General features: G+C 40.7%; 1 protein-coding gene across 5 annotated transcripts in view; it reads right to left on the bottom strand.

Annotated features, from left to right (window-relative positions):
- Positions 1–20,396, bottom strand: part of LOC116090599 (doublecortin domain-containing protein 1-like) — a 191,159-nt gene that overhangs the window by 8,254 nt on the left and 162,509 nt on the right. For all 5 annotated transcript variants that reach the window (XM_031371256.1, XM_031371258.1, XM_031371259.1 and 2 more), the window contains 5 exons: positions 18,996–19,197; positions 14,913–15,044; positions 14,118–14,219; positions 8,134–8,270; positions 6,745–6,924 (listed from right to left, as the gene is read on the bottom strand). In XM_031371256.1, coding sequence (XP_031227116.1) covers positions 6,745–6,924; positions 8,134–8,270; positions 14,118–14,219; positions 14,913–15,044; positions 18,996–19,197 — 753 coding nt within the window. The remainder of the gene's footprint in view (positions 1–6,744; positions 6,925–8,133; positions 8,271–14,117; positions 14,220–14,912; positions 15,045–18,995; positions 19,198–20,396) is intronic.

Here is a 20,396-nt window from a genome sequence, read left to right as displayed (position 1 = left end):
TCAAAAAAAAAAAAAAGAAAAAAAAATACCTTACCGCTTAGATGATAGTACCCTGTATCATGTATCATGTATCTTACTTAGAATTGGGAAAATGAATATAACTTGATGAATACACTTGATGGTACACTGTGTGTACCAGTGGGCATGAGACGCTTGCTGATCTAAAGGGAAAAGATGCGTTTCTTATTCTCAAAGCTTCAACTCCAGCATTCAGAGCCATTCCTCAGCTGAGAACAAACACGGAGATCATAAGATGCTGTGATACCAAGTATATTACAGAGATGGGAGAAGACAAATGTCTCGGACTAGGGAAAAGGGTCCTGGGCAAACATAAACCAGAAAAAAGATGCTGGTCCTGAAGAGAGCCACTGGCACTGGAAAGAGAGCTGCCTGGTGCTTTGATAACTGATAAACCAACATCAGCTGGAGTTGAGTGTTGCTCTAGCAATGTTTGGAGAGTGTGTGGTTAAATCATCCACAGTAGCCATGGTAGTGAGAGAGAGTCTGTGCTGCCTGAGACTTGAATGCCATCTGGGGGTTTCACAACGTTGAAGGTAGTAGAGTGAAGTACTTTGCAATGTGCCTATTTCCCATTCTTCCAGTAAAAGTCCAGCCATGGAGAATCCCAGTGTCTTTGCATTGTTTTCTTCGCTAGGCCCCTGCAAGACATCTGAGCTCCACCCTTCCAGCTACCTCCTTCCTCACACAGTCCACTTTCCAAAAGTACTCCTTACAGCTAGATAGTCTGTGAGGACACATTTCTAACCGATCACCAAGACTCTCTGCAGCCTCCTAATTTAAAAACAACATAAAGCATGGGAAAGGAAGAAGGTGGGATCAACTTCTCTAATAATGCTTGTTCATACCAAGGTGGTAGGGTCTCTCCCAAACCGTTTTCCCAAAGCCCTTTCTGTTTTTCAGAGAAAAACTATGGTCTGATCATTTTAGTCTCAGATAATATTACAGACAGTTTTGCCCCTCCCCAAAACATTCAGGTTAAAATCCTTATTCTTAATCCAGTCATATTTGAAGATGGAGACTCTAAAGAGATGCACAAGTTTCAACAAGGGTATGAGGGAGTGGCTCAATCTAACAGGGCTGGTTCCTTAGAAGAAGAAACAACAGAGTTCCTTTTCCCTACACACAAAGAAAAGGCCAAGAGAGGAAACAGTTGGAAGGTGGCCTTCAGTCCTCAGAGGGAAAGCATGGTAGCAGGAGTGGGGCTGCTGGTCATGCTGTGATCAAGCTCAGAAATGCAGCCACGAATGGGACATCCAGCCTAGAAAGTCTCCAGATGAACCTCCAGAGACCTACTTCCTTCAGGAAGGCTCCACGTGCTGAAGGCTCTACAGCCTTCTCAAACAGTGCCACCAGCTTGGGACTAGATCTTCAAACACCAAGCCTGAGAGGGAAAACCACAACATGGCCCAAGTGGACTAATGCCATCACTTTCAAACAATGCCTCAAGACAGTCATATTTCTCCCTATTCCTTGATGTAAGCACCATCTATTTAACATACTGCATCACCTCAAACACTCATGTCTTTGCATGGAACCTTATACTGTCCCTGTTGAAGTTGTTGATGCATAGCCCTTTCTCAGGGTCTGTCGGAGGAAGCAATGAATTCCTTTGTAGTCAAAGGAATCAAAGGAGGGTGGGCAAACCCTCCCTTGATGGCCCTACTGAACTTCTACTAACTTGACCTTCATCACATTTGTTAGTTCTTCTCTGAGAAGATGACTGATTTCTGTATCCTATAAGAACTATCTTCATTCATCATAAAAAAATACACAGAACACACAAACACACAAGAAAGAAAAATAAAACTAACCCATGTTATGACCCAATACAAAGTGAATGCTTAGAGCAGTTAAGTCCTCCAATGCTGTTTTAATTTACCCATGTATGTGTGTTTAGAATCTAATTCCACATGCTTTAGATTATGCTTATTTTACTTAGTGTATCTCAACCATATTTGTTGTTTTTATTCTCTCTTAAAGCAGATTTTAATTGAGTTATGATATCCCACCCTATGGTCTATAATTCATTTAACCAATTTCCGATTGATAATTTTTAAAATTATTTCTAGTTTCTCTCTATTGAAACTACTTTTGTGATTAATATCTCTAGCAAACAAACTTTGCATACGTTCATAAAAGATGTTCTTGGGATACGTTATGGTTTGAGTGTGAAATGTCACCCCTCAGTCTCATGGGCTTTAATATCTAGTCCTTATCCTGGTAGCAGTAGTTAGTAGAACTATTAAGAGGTGGGGCTTTGTTGGCAGGGCAATGCTTGCTGGTTGGAGACCATGGCCATCCCCTGTTTTGTTTTGTTTTGTTTTTCTGATTCCTTGTCTACCAAAATATGAGAAACAATAGAACATGCTCCTGTCACCGTGAACTCTGTCATGGACTCCCAGCTATGACTGGAATCATGAGTTAAGACAAATCCTTTCTCCCAAAAGTCTGTCTGTTATGTTGGCACAGAGACAAAAAGCTAATGTGGATGCATTCAGAAGTATACTTGTTTCTATGATTCACAACCAAGTAATTGTTCTCTAAAAAGTTCAGTTTCTATCAATATGGGAGCATCAGTTTCTCTGTACCCATTTAAAGCCTGAATGTATTTTCATACTCTTTTCAACTTGAGGAAATAGCCCAGTAAGATGACAGATTAGAGGCTACTTCTGTGAGAGTTGGCAAAGAGAGATTAAAAATTAAAAAATAGACTTTATTTTTAAAAGAGCAGAGACGATCTGATCCTGAAATCCATAAAAGAAGGAAAGGGTCCCAGGAAAGAGCAAAGGCAGCACATGCCATTACTCAGATGAGCAAGGTGAACGCAGCTGCCATGACACAGCTCCTTGGCCTAGAAGAGGACTCAGAAACTGTTTCCAAAAGGTAACCTGGATAAAACAAGCAATTTCACCCTCAAGACAAGCCCAAAGCCTTCAGGAGCTTTAAATCTAGTTAAGGGATACAGTCAACACTGGAGAACAATCCAATCTTATCACACCGTATGACTCAGAGGACAGTGGCTTTGTGCTTTTTTAAAACAGTGTATTGATAAAAACTGGCTACCTTGTGGTCCTGAAAGCAGGGAATATCCTCAGGCTAGGCCTTAACAAATCATGAAAGTACAAGGACAGGCCCTCTGCCTGCACCCACCTCAGTACTGAGGTCTAATCCTTCAATCAAAAGGTGGGCTAATGAACTGACCAGTCTTTATCAAAAGAAGAAATGCAAATGATCAGCAAATAGTTTAAAATATACTTTCTAACCTTAGCTGCCAGGGAAATCAGAATGACTGCCATGAAGAAAACAAATAACAACAAATGTTGGCAAAGATGAGGGTGGGGCAGGAAGCTTTACACCTGGCTGATGGTAATATAAACCTGTGTAGCCACTATGAAAATCAATACAGAGGCTTTCCACGAAACTGAAAATTTGAACTAAACGACCCAGCTATACCAGCATAGGTATCCAGTTGGAAGACACTGAGTCAGCATGCCACAGAAATACTGACGTATCCATAGTCACAAGAGGCAGGGAATGCAACCAGCCTGGATGTCCACACATCAGTAGATGAATGGATAAGAGAGTGTGGCATACAATATACACAATGGAATATTGTGCAACCATAAAAAAAAAATGAAATCATGACGCATGCAAAAGAGTGGATGCAGCTGGAAATCACATTAAGCAAGTTTATAAGTCGGACTCAGAAAGGCAAACATTGGACATTTGTCCTTCTACATGGAACATAAATTTTAAGTTATACATGTGCACACATGTATGTGTGTGTCTATGTTTATAGGCCATGGAACTAGAAAGTGGGTTAGGAGAGGGATGGAATGGGATTTACGGGACATATGAGATACAGAGGGCTAAGGATTATATGTGAAAGGAAAACATAACAGGACTTACTGGGAAGAAGGGAGACCAGAGGGACTAGGGCAGGAGGGCAACGGTGGGGAAGTGGGCAAGAGAGGGGACCTGGTGCAGGAGAGGATAGTGGGGGCAACTGAGGGCAAAGCATGGCACACAAACGTATAAAATCTCCCTGAAGGATCTGACCCAATACTTTTTATGCTAACTTAAAAAATTAAAGATAGCAACAAAAAAGTGTATAATTTAAAAACTTGTCAAATATAGTCAATATCGCTAAGAATGTCATTAAAGTGCATATGCTTGTTTTTACATAATGGACTGCTTTGTTTGATAATGTAACAATCTACATTAAACAACTTGCCTATGAGTGTAAGGAGTCTTTGTCATCCTGACATCATAATTTAATGAGATCCTTCATCAAGTGTTGTCTACTATTGATGTTAATCTGTCAATTACACAGTGCTTCAAAAGCGTATAAAAGTCTGCCCACTGATGTAAATTAGAATGAGACTTCACAACTTCTATAAATATGGCTTCCACGTATTAAAACAAGCTACAGAACTCTAGATACGGAGTGCCTTTCATACTCTACAGCGTGAGCCCTGCGGATCAAAAAGCCAGCTTCTATGTGTATTCTCTGGAAAGTTCTGTCGCCGCCTTTTCTCTGACCAATCACATTAGGGCAAAGACAGGCCTGTGATTGGACAGGAATAGAGAGGTGGAGCTAGAAGTTGAGGAGGGAAAAGGGCAGAGAGCAGGAAGGGGCAGAGATCATCATCATGGAGGCAGGGGAAGATGACGATTCAGACCCCGGGTGGTTATAACAACCAAGTTAAGGTTTTTACAAGGTTAGGATAATTGGGTTAAAACATTGTCTTTATCATTGGGCTCTGAAATTATTGTATTGGCATCTTGTAAATTGTGATCTTATTATTATATAAACCTGAATAGATAATTAAGCTTTAAGAGTCATGCTTTACCAGGTCCTAGACAGGGGTGTGTGTAAAGCGTTGCATGTGAGCGAGATGGTGCTGCTAGCTGGGAAAATATAGCAAGAGACTACCTGAATATAGTGTTGTAGCTGGATAGTGCCGCCAGAAAGAGAGTTTGCGGGGTGGATTCATTTTTAATATTTCCAGCAACAAAGTTCCCTATAAGTTTTGTTACACTGTGTCAGATAGGCTCCTTTCCTCATATCATCAAGCTCCGTTCTATCTCTGTATATTCTTTCACTGAATGATTGTCAAGGCTAAGTGCTCTCTCAGCAGCATCAACAACACTGACTCTAGCTTCTTCTTCTTCTTCTCCTTCTTCTTCTCCTTCTTCTTCTCCTTCTTCTTCTTCTTCTTCTTCTTCTTCTTCTTCTTCTTCTTCTTCTTCTTCTTCTTCTTCTTCTTCTTCTTCTTCTTCCTTCTTCTCCTTCTCCTTCTCCTTCTCCTTCTCCTTCTCCTTCTTCTTTTTGGTTTTTCAGGACAGGGTTTCTCTGTGTAGCCCTGGCTGTCCTGGAACTCACTCTGTAGACCAGGCTGGCCTCCATCTGTCTGCCTCTACCTCCCAAGTGCTGGGATTAAAGGTGTGTGCCACCACAGCCCAGCCTGACTCTTGTCTTCCTAAGAGACCAATGTGAAGAAGAACATTTAGCCACTCATTTTTGAAAATGCCCATTTTCCTGTTTGCCTCCAGGTGTACAAAGCATTTTCTTTCTATTGCCCACTTTGGATGTTCTAAATTTTCACCTTGGTTCTCAAGTGCTGCAGGTTAGCCTTCAACTCCTGAGATGTGGCTGCAACCCTGGTTCTATCCTCAAAAAGAGGCTCTCTCCCATGGAGGCTGGAGAGGCCTCAGAGCTAGGCTCAGCTGAGATGCTTCTTCGTCAGCATCCTGAACGACCCTAGGCCTGTCTGTTATGTCCTCTCATCTCTTCATCCCCCTTTGGTATTTTGACAACATTAGTTTTGGGAATCCCTCTCCTTCCAAGAAGGTCTATGCAAATACTTCACAAAATAAAGCAGGCGAGGCACTGTCAGCAAAACCACTGCATCAGAAACGACTTTCGAACAGAAGAGGAAGCCCACCTGCCTCGGGTTCCACTTAAAGATGAAGGCAAACGTTAAACATAAAGAGAGTAAGACATTTAAAGATAATGTCAAACTTTAGATTTATATCCCTTAGATTACAGTTCATGAACAACTCCTTGCCTCCTCCTAGGTCAATACTTTATTTATCTTTGGAAAGTGGAAATTTTGTTAATCCCGGTTGTTGAGTTATAAGAATATGACAGGCTTTCTGTAAGAACTACAGCTCTTTCCCATAAAGAACAAGTCTAGTGAATAATTCACAACAGGGGGTAGACATAACTCTTTGGTGAGTTAGATTCAAAGTGAATGAGTTAAATTATTATTATTATAACTCTTAAAAATAAACTAAGTCCCACTCAGCCCCACCTGGCCTTAAATTCAATATCATAGCTAAAGGTAATGGAAATCAAAGCTCTTCATCCTCCTGCCTCCACCTCTCAAGTGCTGGGATTAGAAGCCTGAGATACCACACCTTCTCTTAAGTGATTTAAGTTATAGTCTTGGTCTGGAGTGCACGCTATTGGCATTGTTCTCTGCCAGCCATTTGTAATATTTGAATTCACACGCGCATCAGATAGCTTTAGACTTCTCACGTTCACACATGTAGGCTCGTTTAATAATTTGATCAGCCTTCTGTGGGAAGTATGATTCCCACCGGACAAATGAGAAAATGAGGTTCAGAAAAGTTCATTAACTTGTCTGATCTACCAATCTAGGGATGTCAAAGCTGATGTCTGATTCCAGCCCTACTTGATATTCACATTAGATTTACCTCTGACAAAGCACTGGCCCAGACATAAGTGCCGTCGACACGTCTGCCTCCATTCTGGTAAGCCCACACTCGTTTCACTCGGGGAGCCTGGTATAGGTTGTGCTGCCTTTCTACTTTACATTGACCTTCCATCACAGAGAGTCTGGACGGCAGCAGTTCTTGGCCTTCAGAAAGGTGTGCCTGTTGAGCAGAGTCCAGAGAGTGCTGCTTGTGGAGAACAATCTGGTATGCTTAAGGAACATGATGGAAAACAGAAATGCCATGCAATCGCAATTTATATTGAGACAACTCTAGTAAACCCAGGCCTCTCCTGCCATATTCTTGGGTGAATTCTCCTTGCTTCCCTGAAGCACTAAAGGCGTCAACAGCTATTGGGGTAATAACACAGATAGATTCACATTGACAAAGCACTTAACTCGTTTGCAATGTTGAGAAAATTGTTTCCGGACATGTGTGTGTGGCGCTCCTCCTACAGGAGATGTCTTTGCCACTCACAAGCAGGCTGTTGACTTAGAACTGATGCTTCATCTCCGTTAGCTAAGTGATGCTTAGGGGACTGTGTGTATAGAGTCCTAGCTCACAAGTTTCTGAAATGCAGCTGCTACCCTTTTGCTTTGCCAAGTCCTTGCCTGGCAGCTCCTCATGCTAGCTCAAGCATATCCTAGCTCAATGCTTGGTTACTCGCACCATGACTTGGGATTTATCCTTCATAGCTTGGCTAGGTATCAAGCCTCTAGCAATGCTAAGTTCTTCATTCCAGTCACCTTGTTTTAGACACACACTCAAAATTTGCACTGAACACAAATCATGAATTTAAGAAGCCCTGTTAAAATAGTAACATATAGCTTGATTTAAAAAAAAAATTCACAAAGTATAGAGGCTTTTCCCAGTCTCTCTCCCTAGTCCTCTTTCAATAGCTGACCTTTCTCTCTTCAACTTTCTTATGCCTGACAATCTTGACTGATTAACCAATTGGCTGAAACCACTTTTTCGTCTTCTTTCTCCTGAATGTCTCCACTGTAATCAGTTTTGTGCTCCTTGCTCTTTTTTCGTACTGTGTCGCACCCTTAGGAATCATGACGGATGAAGCCATAAGGTTCAACTTGACTACACTTAGTGTAATTACCTTTGTACGTATCCACTGGGCCTTTTTCTCGTCTTTGCTAAGGTCATAATTTCTGGTCACCATTCAAACAAAACAGACGTTCATGTGAGCTGACTCTCTCCAGGATTCCTACTCTCCAAATGCCAATTCAGTGCTTGGCATATGCTTATGGTGGTCATAACTGCTCAGTTGCCGAGAGCATATTAATAGTGTGATTTTAAAAAGTCAACACGATACTTTTAAAAGCTGCTAAAAGGGGCAGGGTCTTTAATGTCTGAATGTACCTCTGTCTGTCTTATCAGTTCCATGAGCTTCCTTTCCTCTTGAGTCTGCTCAGTCCAGCCTCCTTCAACCACCACTGGCTGCAGAGGGCTTTGCGTGGGAACCATCGTAGCTGGCTGACATGCTGCTATTCGCCGCCCTGGAAAGGAGTCCCAAGAGATGTTGTTTCTGAGGCCAGGCTTTCAAGTTGCAGAGGAATTGGGTTGACTTTCTATGCATTAATTTTTCTACACATGATCAGGAACACGGGGTAAAATACTAAAAATATACTAGAAGCCAAGCTGTGTAAAGGTGATAATATTTAACAATATTAAGGCATGGGTCTCTAAATGGCCAGAACCCTACAGATGGAAGAGGAAGATGGCGTGCTGATTTCCACCTGGCCCTCACACGGCATCTGCGATCTGCTTTAGCAGTAATTTAGTCAAATAGAATTCATGACCTTACTCAGTTCCCATCATATCTCCCAGTCTCAGAACATATGTTTTGTTCTTTCCACTAATAACAAGCCTTCCCATACAATTAGCTTCACAGCCTGGGGATTAAGTATTTCTAAAATAATATTAACAGAAGAGATGGAAGCCCCCCTTTTTCTATCTAATAATACCCCATGAGCTCAGTTCGCTTCTGATGCCTCTGCTGAGCCCTTTTGCTGTTTAAAAGGCTGGAGTAAGAGAAACTATTTATTGGAACACTGTATTCTGAGGAACTGCGGGTATAATTTATTAAGCGTGGTGACTCAAACATTTGTATTCTTTCAAGTAGACTACTTTGAATCCTTGTAAAATTTTCTCAGAGTCCTGTTTATATAATACTATTTTCTCTTTCTGAGCTGAAGAAACTTTCAAAACTTCAGAAGCACACAAGCTCTGTTTTGTGTTGTAGATTTTGGGCTGTATGTTTCAGTGAGCCTGTGCTTCAAACTTAGGAGGAAAGGCAAATGGCAAGGAAACGATTATAACTATAAACTGTAACTGTGCAGAACAGTATATAAATAACAGAAACTTAAGCTTCCATGAAAGATGAGGCAGAAGGATGGCTAGTTTGAAGCCTGTCTGTGTGAATGCAAGGCTAGCTAGAGCAATTTTAGCAAGTCTCTGTCTCAACGTTTCAAAAATTAAATAAAAATGTATTGAGGGCACAGCCCAATGTTGGCACGCTTACTGCACACACTCAAGGCTAGAGGTTCGATTCCCAACATTTAAAAAACAAACTGAGAAAGGGGAAACTGGCAGGAGGTACTGGCCTGAGATGCGACCAGAGGCTCAGAGGAGGCCACACTCAGGTAGATAAATGAGAGCTATGAAATGAAGTGCAGTGTACACTTGGTTTGCCTGTTGCTTTGAAGAGTCTCGGCAATGGCTACAAACAACACTCTAAAAAACTCTCAGGATTAATGGAGTTGATAAACACAGCTGAAATTTATGAGGAGATCCAGCAAGAGATATAAGCTTCTCCAATGCGGTGCTTGGTAAACTGGAGCCCACCATACCCACTTGCATCTCATGTGCCATCTATGGATGTGGGAAAGCGTGGCTGGGTCAATCAGCCAGTAAGGGACAGTCTTACTAGGTAAAGTGCTGTGGACCACTGTAGTCTTGCTCAAAATAAATGCATAAAAAAATACAGGTTTTATCCAATTTTATTCACTCTGTGCAGACAATATTAATTCGTGAAACAGATATTACCCCAGCAAATATTACATTTAGAATGCTCCTTAGACATTCAAATGCTGTTGAGATAAACAGAATTCAGCAATAGCATATCATTTCTACAGCAGAGGGCCAGAAACTGAAAACTGGAACCAGGGAAATAGATTATTTGGCATTTATTTCTGTCACCTTGCTTCTAGAGGGTCTAAGCAAACAAATGCATTTGCAGCACAATGTTCGTGAAAATGCACAAAAGGTTTTAGCCAGAGGAAAGTCTTTCAAACTATGTCATAAATTCACATATGTAAGAACAACAAACTGAAACCAAGCAAAGGGGTTGTATATAAAGGACTTTATTTTCTTGTCTTAGTTTCCATATATTCTGCTTTAGTTTACATGGCATTGGAGGATAGCCATGAAGTTGCTATTGGAGACATGCCTCTTCCCTGCTCCCAATATTCCATTTCACATGAGTGGAGCCTGCTGATGGCAGACAACTTCTCCTATTGGAAGTTGGGCAAAACAAACTGAGGATTCCTGTTCCAGTTTCCTTTTCCAAGCTAGCTGGAGGGTGTGAGTGATTTGATGTTGCTTCATATTGCCTTTCTCATCACTTCTCCTCATTCCATCCCTTATTGGGGCACCCACTTTTTGCAATATCAATGTCTGGGGACAGATTCTGATTAGTACATCTACCTACCTGGGTCACGTGTAGCAAGGGTGATACTTTGGTCTGATTAGTAATACTGAGTTTAATTAGTTTTAAAATGTCAAGTCAGGAAATACGCTGTCTTCTCAAGGACTCAGGTACCAATATTTATTATCTATTGTGGGTTAGTCATGTAATAATTATTTGATATTAGCTACATAAACACAAAATGGTTACAAAATAATTACTATTATTAATAGCACTCACTGACCATGCTTATGAATGAAGTCCAATCAGCGTAATGCAATGCTTTTTACATAGTACATTCTGCAGTGCCCAATGGCTGCAGTAATAGGGAATAGTCAACTCAGCCACTGTTCCCATCTTGCATTATTCCTCTTTCAGGTAACCCTGAAAATGTGTAGAATTAAGCAGAGGTCCATGCCTATACTCTCAGAACTTAGAAGGCAAGAGGATCATGATTTAGAGGCTAACCTCTCTGTCTGTCTGTCTTTCTGTCTGTGTGTGTGCATGTGTGAAATTGACAGCAGAGAGGGAGAGAACCCTAATAAATACAAATTGCAGTTTCCTGAGCTAAGACTTGGCTATGATTTATTCTGATAATACCAACTAGTACAGGGCTTTCATCAGAGTAAGACATGTAATTACGTGTTAACTTATGTGTGAAAGCAGCATACACATATATGCACGCGCGCGCGCACACACACACACACACACACACACCAATTTTTAGGTGGAGACAAGAATTAGCATTGAATCTGAGGAGAACATACATTTGTGCATAACTCCATTATGGACATTCACCAACCAAATATAGATTGCTTCAGTGTTGGTGCTGTGGATGGTACCAAGTTACATTTAGATGTCTTTTTGCAAATTATAGCAAAAGTTAAAGACATAATACAAAACCAGGATTCAGCGAAAGCAACTCTGCCAGATGATGTTTTCAGTATGTTGCTTTCTACTGATTTAAGTCAATAAAGAAATGAGGCTTGGAAAATTCCCTGAAGTGAATGGATTGAAATTCCATTCATTTTTCCCCTTTTCAATCATTCTACAACTAGCCAGGAACAGATTAGAAGGGTATAACATTTCTCACCTAAAGGGGACAGTCCCATGAACAAGTAATTAAAATAATATCTTGAGGGCTATAGAGGGAGGGAGTTCAAGAAATAACAAACTGCTTTACACCAGGAATAGAATGTATGGGAGGGGAAACCCCTTAGAAAGAACAAGTAATAATAACAACAAGGGAGAATCTAAGAGGGTAAGAGAGAGAAAGCCTGAAAGTAGAAAGAATTAAATTTTCTCAAGAGCCCAGACTTTTTAAAGCACATGATAAGCTTAGGGTTCTAAAAGAAAATTCAAAAGGGGAGCAAATCAAGCAAGGAGACAGAAGACCTTACAGAAGGGGAGAGCATGGAGGTCTGTATTGAAAAGCACCAGCCTCGTTATTAAGCATTGCTAGGGAATCTCAGCAGATCTTATATTGGGGCTATGGTAACACCTTTGTATTTTTCGAGGATCGATTCAATTCCAGAGTCTCTCCCTTGCTCACATTACCTGAGTACAGAGATAGTGGGCTGACTGTTGACCCACCATAATCTTATTTGTTTTCAAGGATGTTATGTATAGCTATAATCTGGGCTTATTAAAATTGTTGGCTGCCAGAGTACCCCCTCAAGGCAGCCTCTGACTTTATTATAATCCCATCTCCATCCTACAAGACACCCTTCTTGTGCTAGTACAGTTGATAGCTGCTATGACAACAACCTGATGGAATCGCAGGAAGTAAAAAGAGAAGTGGGGCCTGAGTTCCAGGAAGTGTCTGCTCAAAAAAAAAAAAACAACTCAAAAAACAAAAAAACATGGCTATTTCCCATTAGTAGCTCCTCTCCCTACTATATACCTCTCTCCCTCTTTATTTATTTTACTCTATATCTGTCGCTTCCCAACTTTCAAAGGTTAAGAATTTATTTGAGGTTTATATTCCATTTCTCATATTTGGCCGGGACTGAAAGTCATCTTCACTGATGAGTTGATGATCAGTATTTTTATTCCACAACTGAGAATTAGTAAAGAGACCCACTTTTCTTGGGAGCCAAAGATAAACAAAAGCTGATGACCATCAAATGGATGCTGGTGAGACTTGAAGCAGGTTGACCAATTAGAAACTGTTCTACTAGCCCAATCAATAGATGATATGCTTGAATTTGAATAAAAACAATAGAAACTCCTCTAGTTAGATTCTCTAATGCTGACTAGATAAAACACCAACCAGAAGCAACTTGGAAAAGAGAGGAGAGAAATCAAAACAGGAGGAACTCAATGGCTGAAGGCTGAAGCAGTGACATGTTACTTGCTGGCTTGCTTTCAGAGGTGACAGATCCCAAAATGGACCAGGTCATCTCCTATCAGTCACTAATCAAGGAAGTGCCCCCAAGATGTACCCATAGGCCAATCTGATGGAACCAATCCTCCACTGAGGTTCCTTCTTCTCAAATGACTCTACATCTTGTCAAGTCGACAAACACTAAGCAGCACAGACTTAAGGAAGTTGGAATTCATTGGAGATCAACAAAAAAGGTAATAGGACTTTCTAAAGACTCTCTTGAGGAAGGAAAGGGAAGTGATAACAAGAGTCACTTGCAGGTTCCTGTGAGAGAATGCCTGGGTGGATGACGGAGATAGACTTTGTCTCCGCAGATAGAGGAGACGAGGATGCACTGGCATTGGATTGACGTGACAGCTCTAGTTTGGGCTTGTCCCTGGCACACTCAAGTGACAATGTCTAGTCGTATGGGGAGCAGACATTTGTAGTAGTCTTTAATGGTTTCTCTCAAAGCTGGAGTCAGTTCTTGGGATGGCACTGGACCCAGAGTGGACAAGGAAGAGACACCGACTTGTTCCAGCCAGAGTTGCCTTTTACATTGAGAACTATGTGTGCTCTGGTTGAAGCAAGGTTCATAGACTTCAGACAGAAGATCGTGTTTATAATCAAAAGACAAAATTCCAAGATAGAGATTACAAAGATAGAAATGCATTCCTTCCTCGACTCAAGTCCACAGGCTTCTCTGAGCAATCACCCGTGTCTCAAATGGTTGGAATAGCATAAAGCCAGGAACTTAAGATGCTGTGAGAATGGTGCAAGAGGACACACAATGCCCACTGTTTGCTTCCACTATGAAAAGTGTATATCATGTTGTATTAAGATGAGTCCTTGGCTCACCGAGCTTGACCATGAAGACTTTAGTATTGTTTTGTCCTATTTGCTGAAATGAAAAATGTCCCATAAATAAACTTTATTCTCCATCAATAAAATGCCAAAGAATAACAAAAAGATTTTGTTTAAATTCACAGGTCCTGTTTTATTTATTTCTAAGATCTCTACTATGTCAGTTAAAGGAGTATTTCAAAAGCAAGGAAAGATGACATTTAATTTTTTAGTGTATGTATATATTTCTTTTAATATAAAGTTTACAGATACAAAATTAGTACTAAATGGCTATGCTATTAGATTTTATACCTTGTTCAAATTTACATAGCATAATGTTTACACAGCAATACTGGGTACCTATTTTGGTATGAAGAAGTAGAAAATACTTATTGGTAGCTGTTGCTACATTTGGGATTAACCAAGATGACCAGCGTCTTCCATACCGACCTTTCAACTGTCGCATCTTGTGTTTCATGGTGTCCAAATCAGCCAAAATTTTGTCCCTCTTCAGCCAGTTTTGTTTCTTTAATTTTTCTGATTTCCATGGAGCTACAATAAAAAATTAATGTTTTGTATAGTGCTCTGTTATCAAAAGTAATTTATCATAGGAACCAATAACTTACAAAGAACCTTCTGCTCTAAAAGACAGATTGAATTAGAAAGATGTAATTAAAGGAGGCAAGGGCTGTTAAAAGAAACTTCATTTGAAAGATGAGAGAGCTTAGGGCATTTCTGTATGGAAAGAGGCGGTCTAGAAATGAAATCAAAACTACTTTATTGTATAGATTTACCATATGCAATAGCCATATTTCATTTCCTGCTTCCACCAACTGTTTGGCTGTGATGAAAGCCTGGCTTGGGACCATTCATTTTTTTTAAACATCCACCTACTGCCTAAAGGGTGCAATTCTTAAAAATGAAAATGTGCAGACAGGTCGTCCTCAGTGCGAATTAAACTCATTTGTTATTTTCTAATGGATACCATTACTCTCTGCCTTATACACCAAGTATCTCTTTATCAACTAAATTAGACACTTCTCCATGCAGAATGCTCCATTCCAGTAAGAGAAAAACAAGCAATGGTGCAGATACATGCATACAGCTATTTTTGTGCATGTATTAATGACCAATTGCCTCTGCATAAATATGATATTATTATTATTACACACTTAATTCATTTTCTCATGACATAAAATGTATTGCTCCTTCTCTCTACCCACTGACTACATGGAAGCACCTTACCATTTAGAGGCAGAAAAGGCTCCCCACAAGACACCCAAACAGCAATAGGGCTTCTGACGACACGAGCAAGCAGGGATTTATCTATACCCTTCACAGAATCTAGTCTGCTCTCCATTTTCATTCTTGAGTGTTCTGGGAAACAAGGGACACATTCACTCTTGTCAGTTAATAATGAATGAATATGCTTTATGAATTAGTTGTTTTTGTAATTATTACCCAAACTGGAGCCAACACATACATTTAATCAGAAACATCATAGACAACCAAAGAATTGACTAACCCATCAAATATTTTAAAATGAAATAACTTTCTTTTATTAATTATTTTATTTATATGCATTCCAAATGTTGTCTCCCTTCCAAGTTCCCCTCCATGAGCCCCCTATCCCATCCCCCTTTGCCTCTAAGAGGGTGCTCCCCCACCAACTCACCCACTCCTACCTTACCCTTCTTGCATCCCACTTCTCTGGTGCATCAAGCTTCCATAGGACCAAGTGCATTCCCTCTAACTGAAGCCAGGCAAGGCAGTCTTCTGCTAGATTTGTAGTGGGAGCACAGACCAGCCTATATATGGTATTTGGTTGGTGGCTTAGCCTTTGAGAGCTTTGAGGGGTCCAGTTAGTTGATACTGTTGTTCTTCCCATGGGGTTGCAATCTCCTTCAGCTCCCTCAATCCTTCCCCTAACTCTCCCACAGGGATCCTTGACCTCAGTCCAATGGCTGTAAGTATCTGCATCTGCCTCAATCAGCTGCTGGTTCAGTCTCTCAGAGGACAGCCATGGCAGGCTCCTGCCTGCAAGCACAGCATGACATCAACAATAGTGTAGGGGGTTGGTGCCTACTCATATGATAGATCCCAAGTTGAGGTGATCTCTTGATGGTATTTCCTTCAATATCCGCTCTATTTTTGTCCCTACATATTTTTTAATCAGGAACAATTCTGGGTCAAAAATTTTGAGATGTGTGGGCGACCCCATGCCTCAACTGGGGGCCCTGTCTATCTTCTGGAGGTGGTCTCTTCAGAAATAACTCTTTAAAAAGTGACTAAAATATGTGGGACTTAGTGACAGAGTTAGGCTGAGGCAGAGCTAGGTGATTTTAGCATCTGTTGTGCTCTTTCTGAATTTCAGCAGCCATTTATTTAAAGGTCTTTTGTAGAAATTAATGACAACACCAACATTCAACTCCATACAGGAGCAATCCATGAATGGCCCTGCCTTGCACAATGATATGTTCTGAAATATGGGAAAAGGAGGGGTACCATCAAAAAGACACTCTTCTGATAGTCATGATGAGAGGCCTTACTCTGTCCTTCCAAGAAGATTTGAAAGCAGATTCTGAAAGCATGTTTGAGATGAAGATCCTTGGAAGACTAAGGTGAGACAGACCTGTGTGCTCTAAAAATCATCTAGGCCTGCAGGGTTCAAATCAGTGTTTCTTAAAACTCATGGGGAAGATCAAATACTATAATGTACACAATTATGATAAACAAAAGTCCTGAGTGAAAAGTACTAGCTAAGCATTGGTCTAATATATGTTCATGTTCATAAGGACCAATTAAATGTAAATTATATTAAACATGCATTCAAGTATATATGTCTAAAAACAGCCCTAGAGTTACAGGTATGCGCTACCCATCCTAGCTGTCATACAATGGGCACTGGAGATCTGAACTCAAGTTTCCACGCTTGCACAGAGCATTTTATGTATTGAGCCATTTCCCCAAGCACCGAGGTGGGGTTTTTAGAAAGAATGTTTTTTTTTTTTTTTAGAGCTCCTTTTCTTGTGATTGAGATTAAAGTCCTTATCAAGGAGACTTCACACAGCTCTTTGGCTCTCTTGCCTAATCTCTGTGACAACCCAGCATGTTGTCCCTCTGGAAGATGCAGATCTTGATCTTACCAGTCAACCAAAGCTATGAATACTTGATTTGAACTCCCCACTTGCTGTGAAAAACACATTTTATTTTTGGAATTGCCATGTATATTAGGAAAGGAAATCCCTAGAATTGTACAAAGAAACAACACAGGCAAATTTGTAGGTAATTTACTTCAGCAAAAGGATTCAAGCTGACCAGAGCTGGGTGAGCGAGCACTCAAGAGGGAAGTAGGGTTAAGTCTTTATTCTAATGTAAGTGATGACTGTGTCATATCCCATTGGTGGGAGCTAGACCTCACAGCCTGGGTAATTCATAGCTGGTGCAAAAAGGAAGGGTGTGATGGTCAAGTCTCAGAAAAGTATGATGTCCAGGATGTGGGCAAAGAGACACATACTAAGGTTTCACAAAATGAGGAAGACTTATGGACAATTAACAGGGCATCCATCTTTGATAGAACAAAATGTTTCTCACACTGTAGGTGGGTTTTTTTTTATTATTATAATGGGATAAAAAGAAAGGAAACAAAAAATTCAAGCAGATACATTCCATAGTGAACTAAAACTTAAGAAGAGATTGTGCCTGCAGAAGTGGACCAACTAGAATTTCAGTACTGTGAAGAGACGGGAAGTCCAGAGGCTAATTACCTTATCTTGGGGGAGTTCTAACCCTCCAGAAAAGCCATTCCTCACCCATCTCTGTGTCTGAACTAACATCCTGTGACCAGTATGTAAAAAACATTGTAAAACTTATTAACTTAAGATACCCAGACCACTAACTTCCACTTATCCAAGGCCTAAGAATGTTATCAGATAGCATCCTGGGCTTGCTTATAAAAGAGCTCCCTCCATTTCACCCCCCTCTTTCATGTAACCATCAATGTACTTTAAATTTGCATTGATTTATGACTTATTTTGGTTTGTGAAACTATAAAACTACTTCCGTCTTGGAACATGGAGTTTAGGGTAACCTAGATCTGTGTTTCCTAGCTATGGTTACTCAAAATGGCTTCATATTCAACTATCTTTTATTCCCTTTAATATAAAATTTTCTATGGGTTTTTGTATCAACACTATATTCGCTTGCTTCTCATGAAAATTCTGTAAGGAGAGTGATTATTTAGTCTACCCAGTTACGGATGAGAGAACTGAGGTGAAGATGGATTCCAGAACTTGACCAGTGTCATTCAGCTGCAACTGGCAAATCTGCAATTTGAAACCTGGTGTTCTGACTTGCAAACTGCGGTGGTTTCTATATGCTTGGTCCAGGGTGTGGCACTATTAGGAGGTGTGGCCTTGTTGGAGGAAGTGTGACCTTGTGGGGATAGACTTTGAGACCCTCCTCCTAGCCAGTCTTCTCCTGTTTGCCTTTGAACCAAGATGTAGAACTTTCAGCTCCTCTGGCACCATGCCTGCCATGCTCCAACCATGATGATAATGGACGGAGCTTCAGAACCCATAAGCTAGCCCCAACTAAATGTCCTTTATATGAGTTGACTTGGTCAAGATGTCTGTTCACAGCAATGGAAACCTGGAACTAAGAAACAAACCTGGCATTCAGGACAGGAATAGGATATCTCACACTGAGAGCACACTGTCATATCACAACTGGCAACATTGGCTTTTACAAAGCAGTGTTCATGGCGCAGTTCCATGCCTTAAACTGCAGATAGTGTGAGACATAGAAAGATGTGGGCAGACAGTTATGATACGATGTTCTAAGAGCAGCAAGAAAGGGGCATTCGCTTGGCCTTCTGAGGCTTCACAGGAGCAGTGGGGGTAGCAAAGTCAGGGAAGGAAAGCAGAGGCTAGGAAAAACACACCCAGGGAGGCCCTCCCTTTAGCAGTAGAAAGAGATCCATGCTCATCTAGCAACAATTCCCTCAGTGCTCCCAGTCAGTTTGGGTTCTGAATTTTAGAACAAAAAGTGCTAATGTTTTACAAAGTAGTTAAATTGCCTAATGTTATTAATTTTATGAATTGATTTACCATTTCAGTTCTAAAACTGGAATATACATTCTTTCTCCTTTTTACTTATTCAGAAAGGCAAGGACACCATGAGAATCTCATTGATACTCTTCGAACCATTTACCAAAGTTGCTGGTTATAATTGTATAATTCTTGCCCTGGTGACTAAATGAATCATATTTGACCTTTTCATGGTAGAGCATAGATAAAAACCAACTCATGTCTATAGACGTTGACCAACCTTCTGTATTTTGAACAGCTATGGCTTCTGTCCCAATAGACTCCGTGCTTTTCTCTCGCCCCTTAGGGTCTCTCTGGATGAGTTTTTCACCTAAGGCCCACAGAACCAGGCCATGCAAGGTAAGGATGGGAGTCCCATCTCTGGTGTAGATTTTGGAAGCGGCTCTGCTGAGTTGAAGTCGTTCTGTGCATTCTGCAAGAAGCTATAGAACACACTGGTGAAGAACTGAGAGGAGGAGCTAGAGCCGTGTCACAGCACTTATGAGCACTTGCTGCTGTGGAGAGAACCCGGGGTCTATTCCCAACACCCACAAGATGCCTCGCAATTGCAGATAGCTCCATTTCTAGGGGATCCAGTGCCCTCTTGTGACTTCTGAGGGTACAGGGCATGCATGAACTGCACTTACATGGTGGCAGAACACAGAAAAATAAATAATATATTAAAAACACTAACAGGAAATAATGATGACAATTGAAATCATAACCAGATATTTGGCATTGTAGAAACCTGAGAAAATCCTTTATTTTGAGAAAACAGGCACTGAATAACTATTGATGTTAATTTTTCTTATTACAGTTAACTTTTTATGTCCTGCTGCTCTAATTTAACATGAGTCAAAGCTGGCTTTGAACATCCTTGAGCCTAAAGCTGAAGCCCAGCTGCTGATATATTTCCCTACCAGAATATCTCACTCAAAGTCTGTAAATTAGGCCCGGGTCTTCCTGGATTTGGATTGCTTAGGAATGCAGCCCAAAGCGGGTGGTAAACTCCATCTAAGGCTAAAGATCACATGAGACCAATAGTCAACAAGTACCATAAGGAAAAGTTGAATAGAACTTTGAAGAGAGAGTTCAAGAAAAAAAAAGTCTGTAACTTAGAAGTCTACTTTCATTTTGTCATACGATAAGTAAGATATGAAACAAATAGTTAATTTTCTAAACAAAACATGTCATACATTATCACTCACTAACACATTTTGCAGAAAGGAAACCAAATTATAAAGCCAGCCTTGTGGGCCAACACGATGCTTCAGAGGGTTAAAATGCTTGCTATAAACCTGATGACCCAAATTTAATCTCTGGGACCCTTGTAGTAGAAAGAGGGAATCATTTTGCTCAGTTTGTCCTTTAATATGCACAGTTGCATTGTGAGCATGTGTGCGCACACACACACACACATACACACACACACATACACATATACACACACATACACACAAAAAATGTAAAAACCAAACAAGGCAAAAAACAAAACAGACAGAGAGGGAGGGTGGAAGGGAGACAGGGAGGGAGACAGGGAGGGAGACAGGGAGAAGGAGAACAAGAGAGAGGAAGAGAGGGAGAGAGAGGGAGAGAGGAAGAAAGGGAGAGAGAGGGAGAGAGGGAGAGAGGGAGAGAGAGG

Source organism: Mastomys coucha, unplaced genomic scaffold, assembly GCF_008632895.1.
Source record: "Mastomys coucha isolate ucsf_1 unplaced genomic scaffold, UCSF_Mcou_1 pScaffold15, whole genome shotgun sequence".
Classification (NCBI taxonomy): Eukaryota; Metazoa; Chordata; class Mammalia; order Rodentia; family Muridae; genus Mastomys; species Mastomys coucha.
Note: the sequence above shows the minus strand (reverse complement) of the source record. Positions and strands in the feature narration are given on the sequence as shown.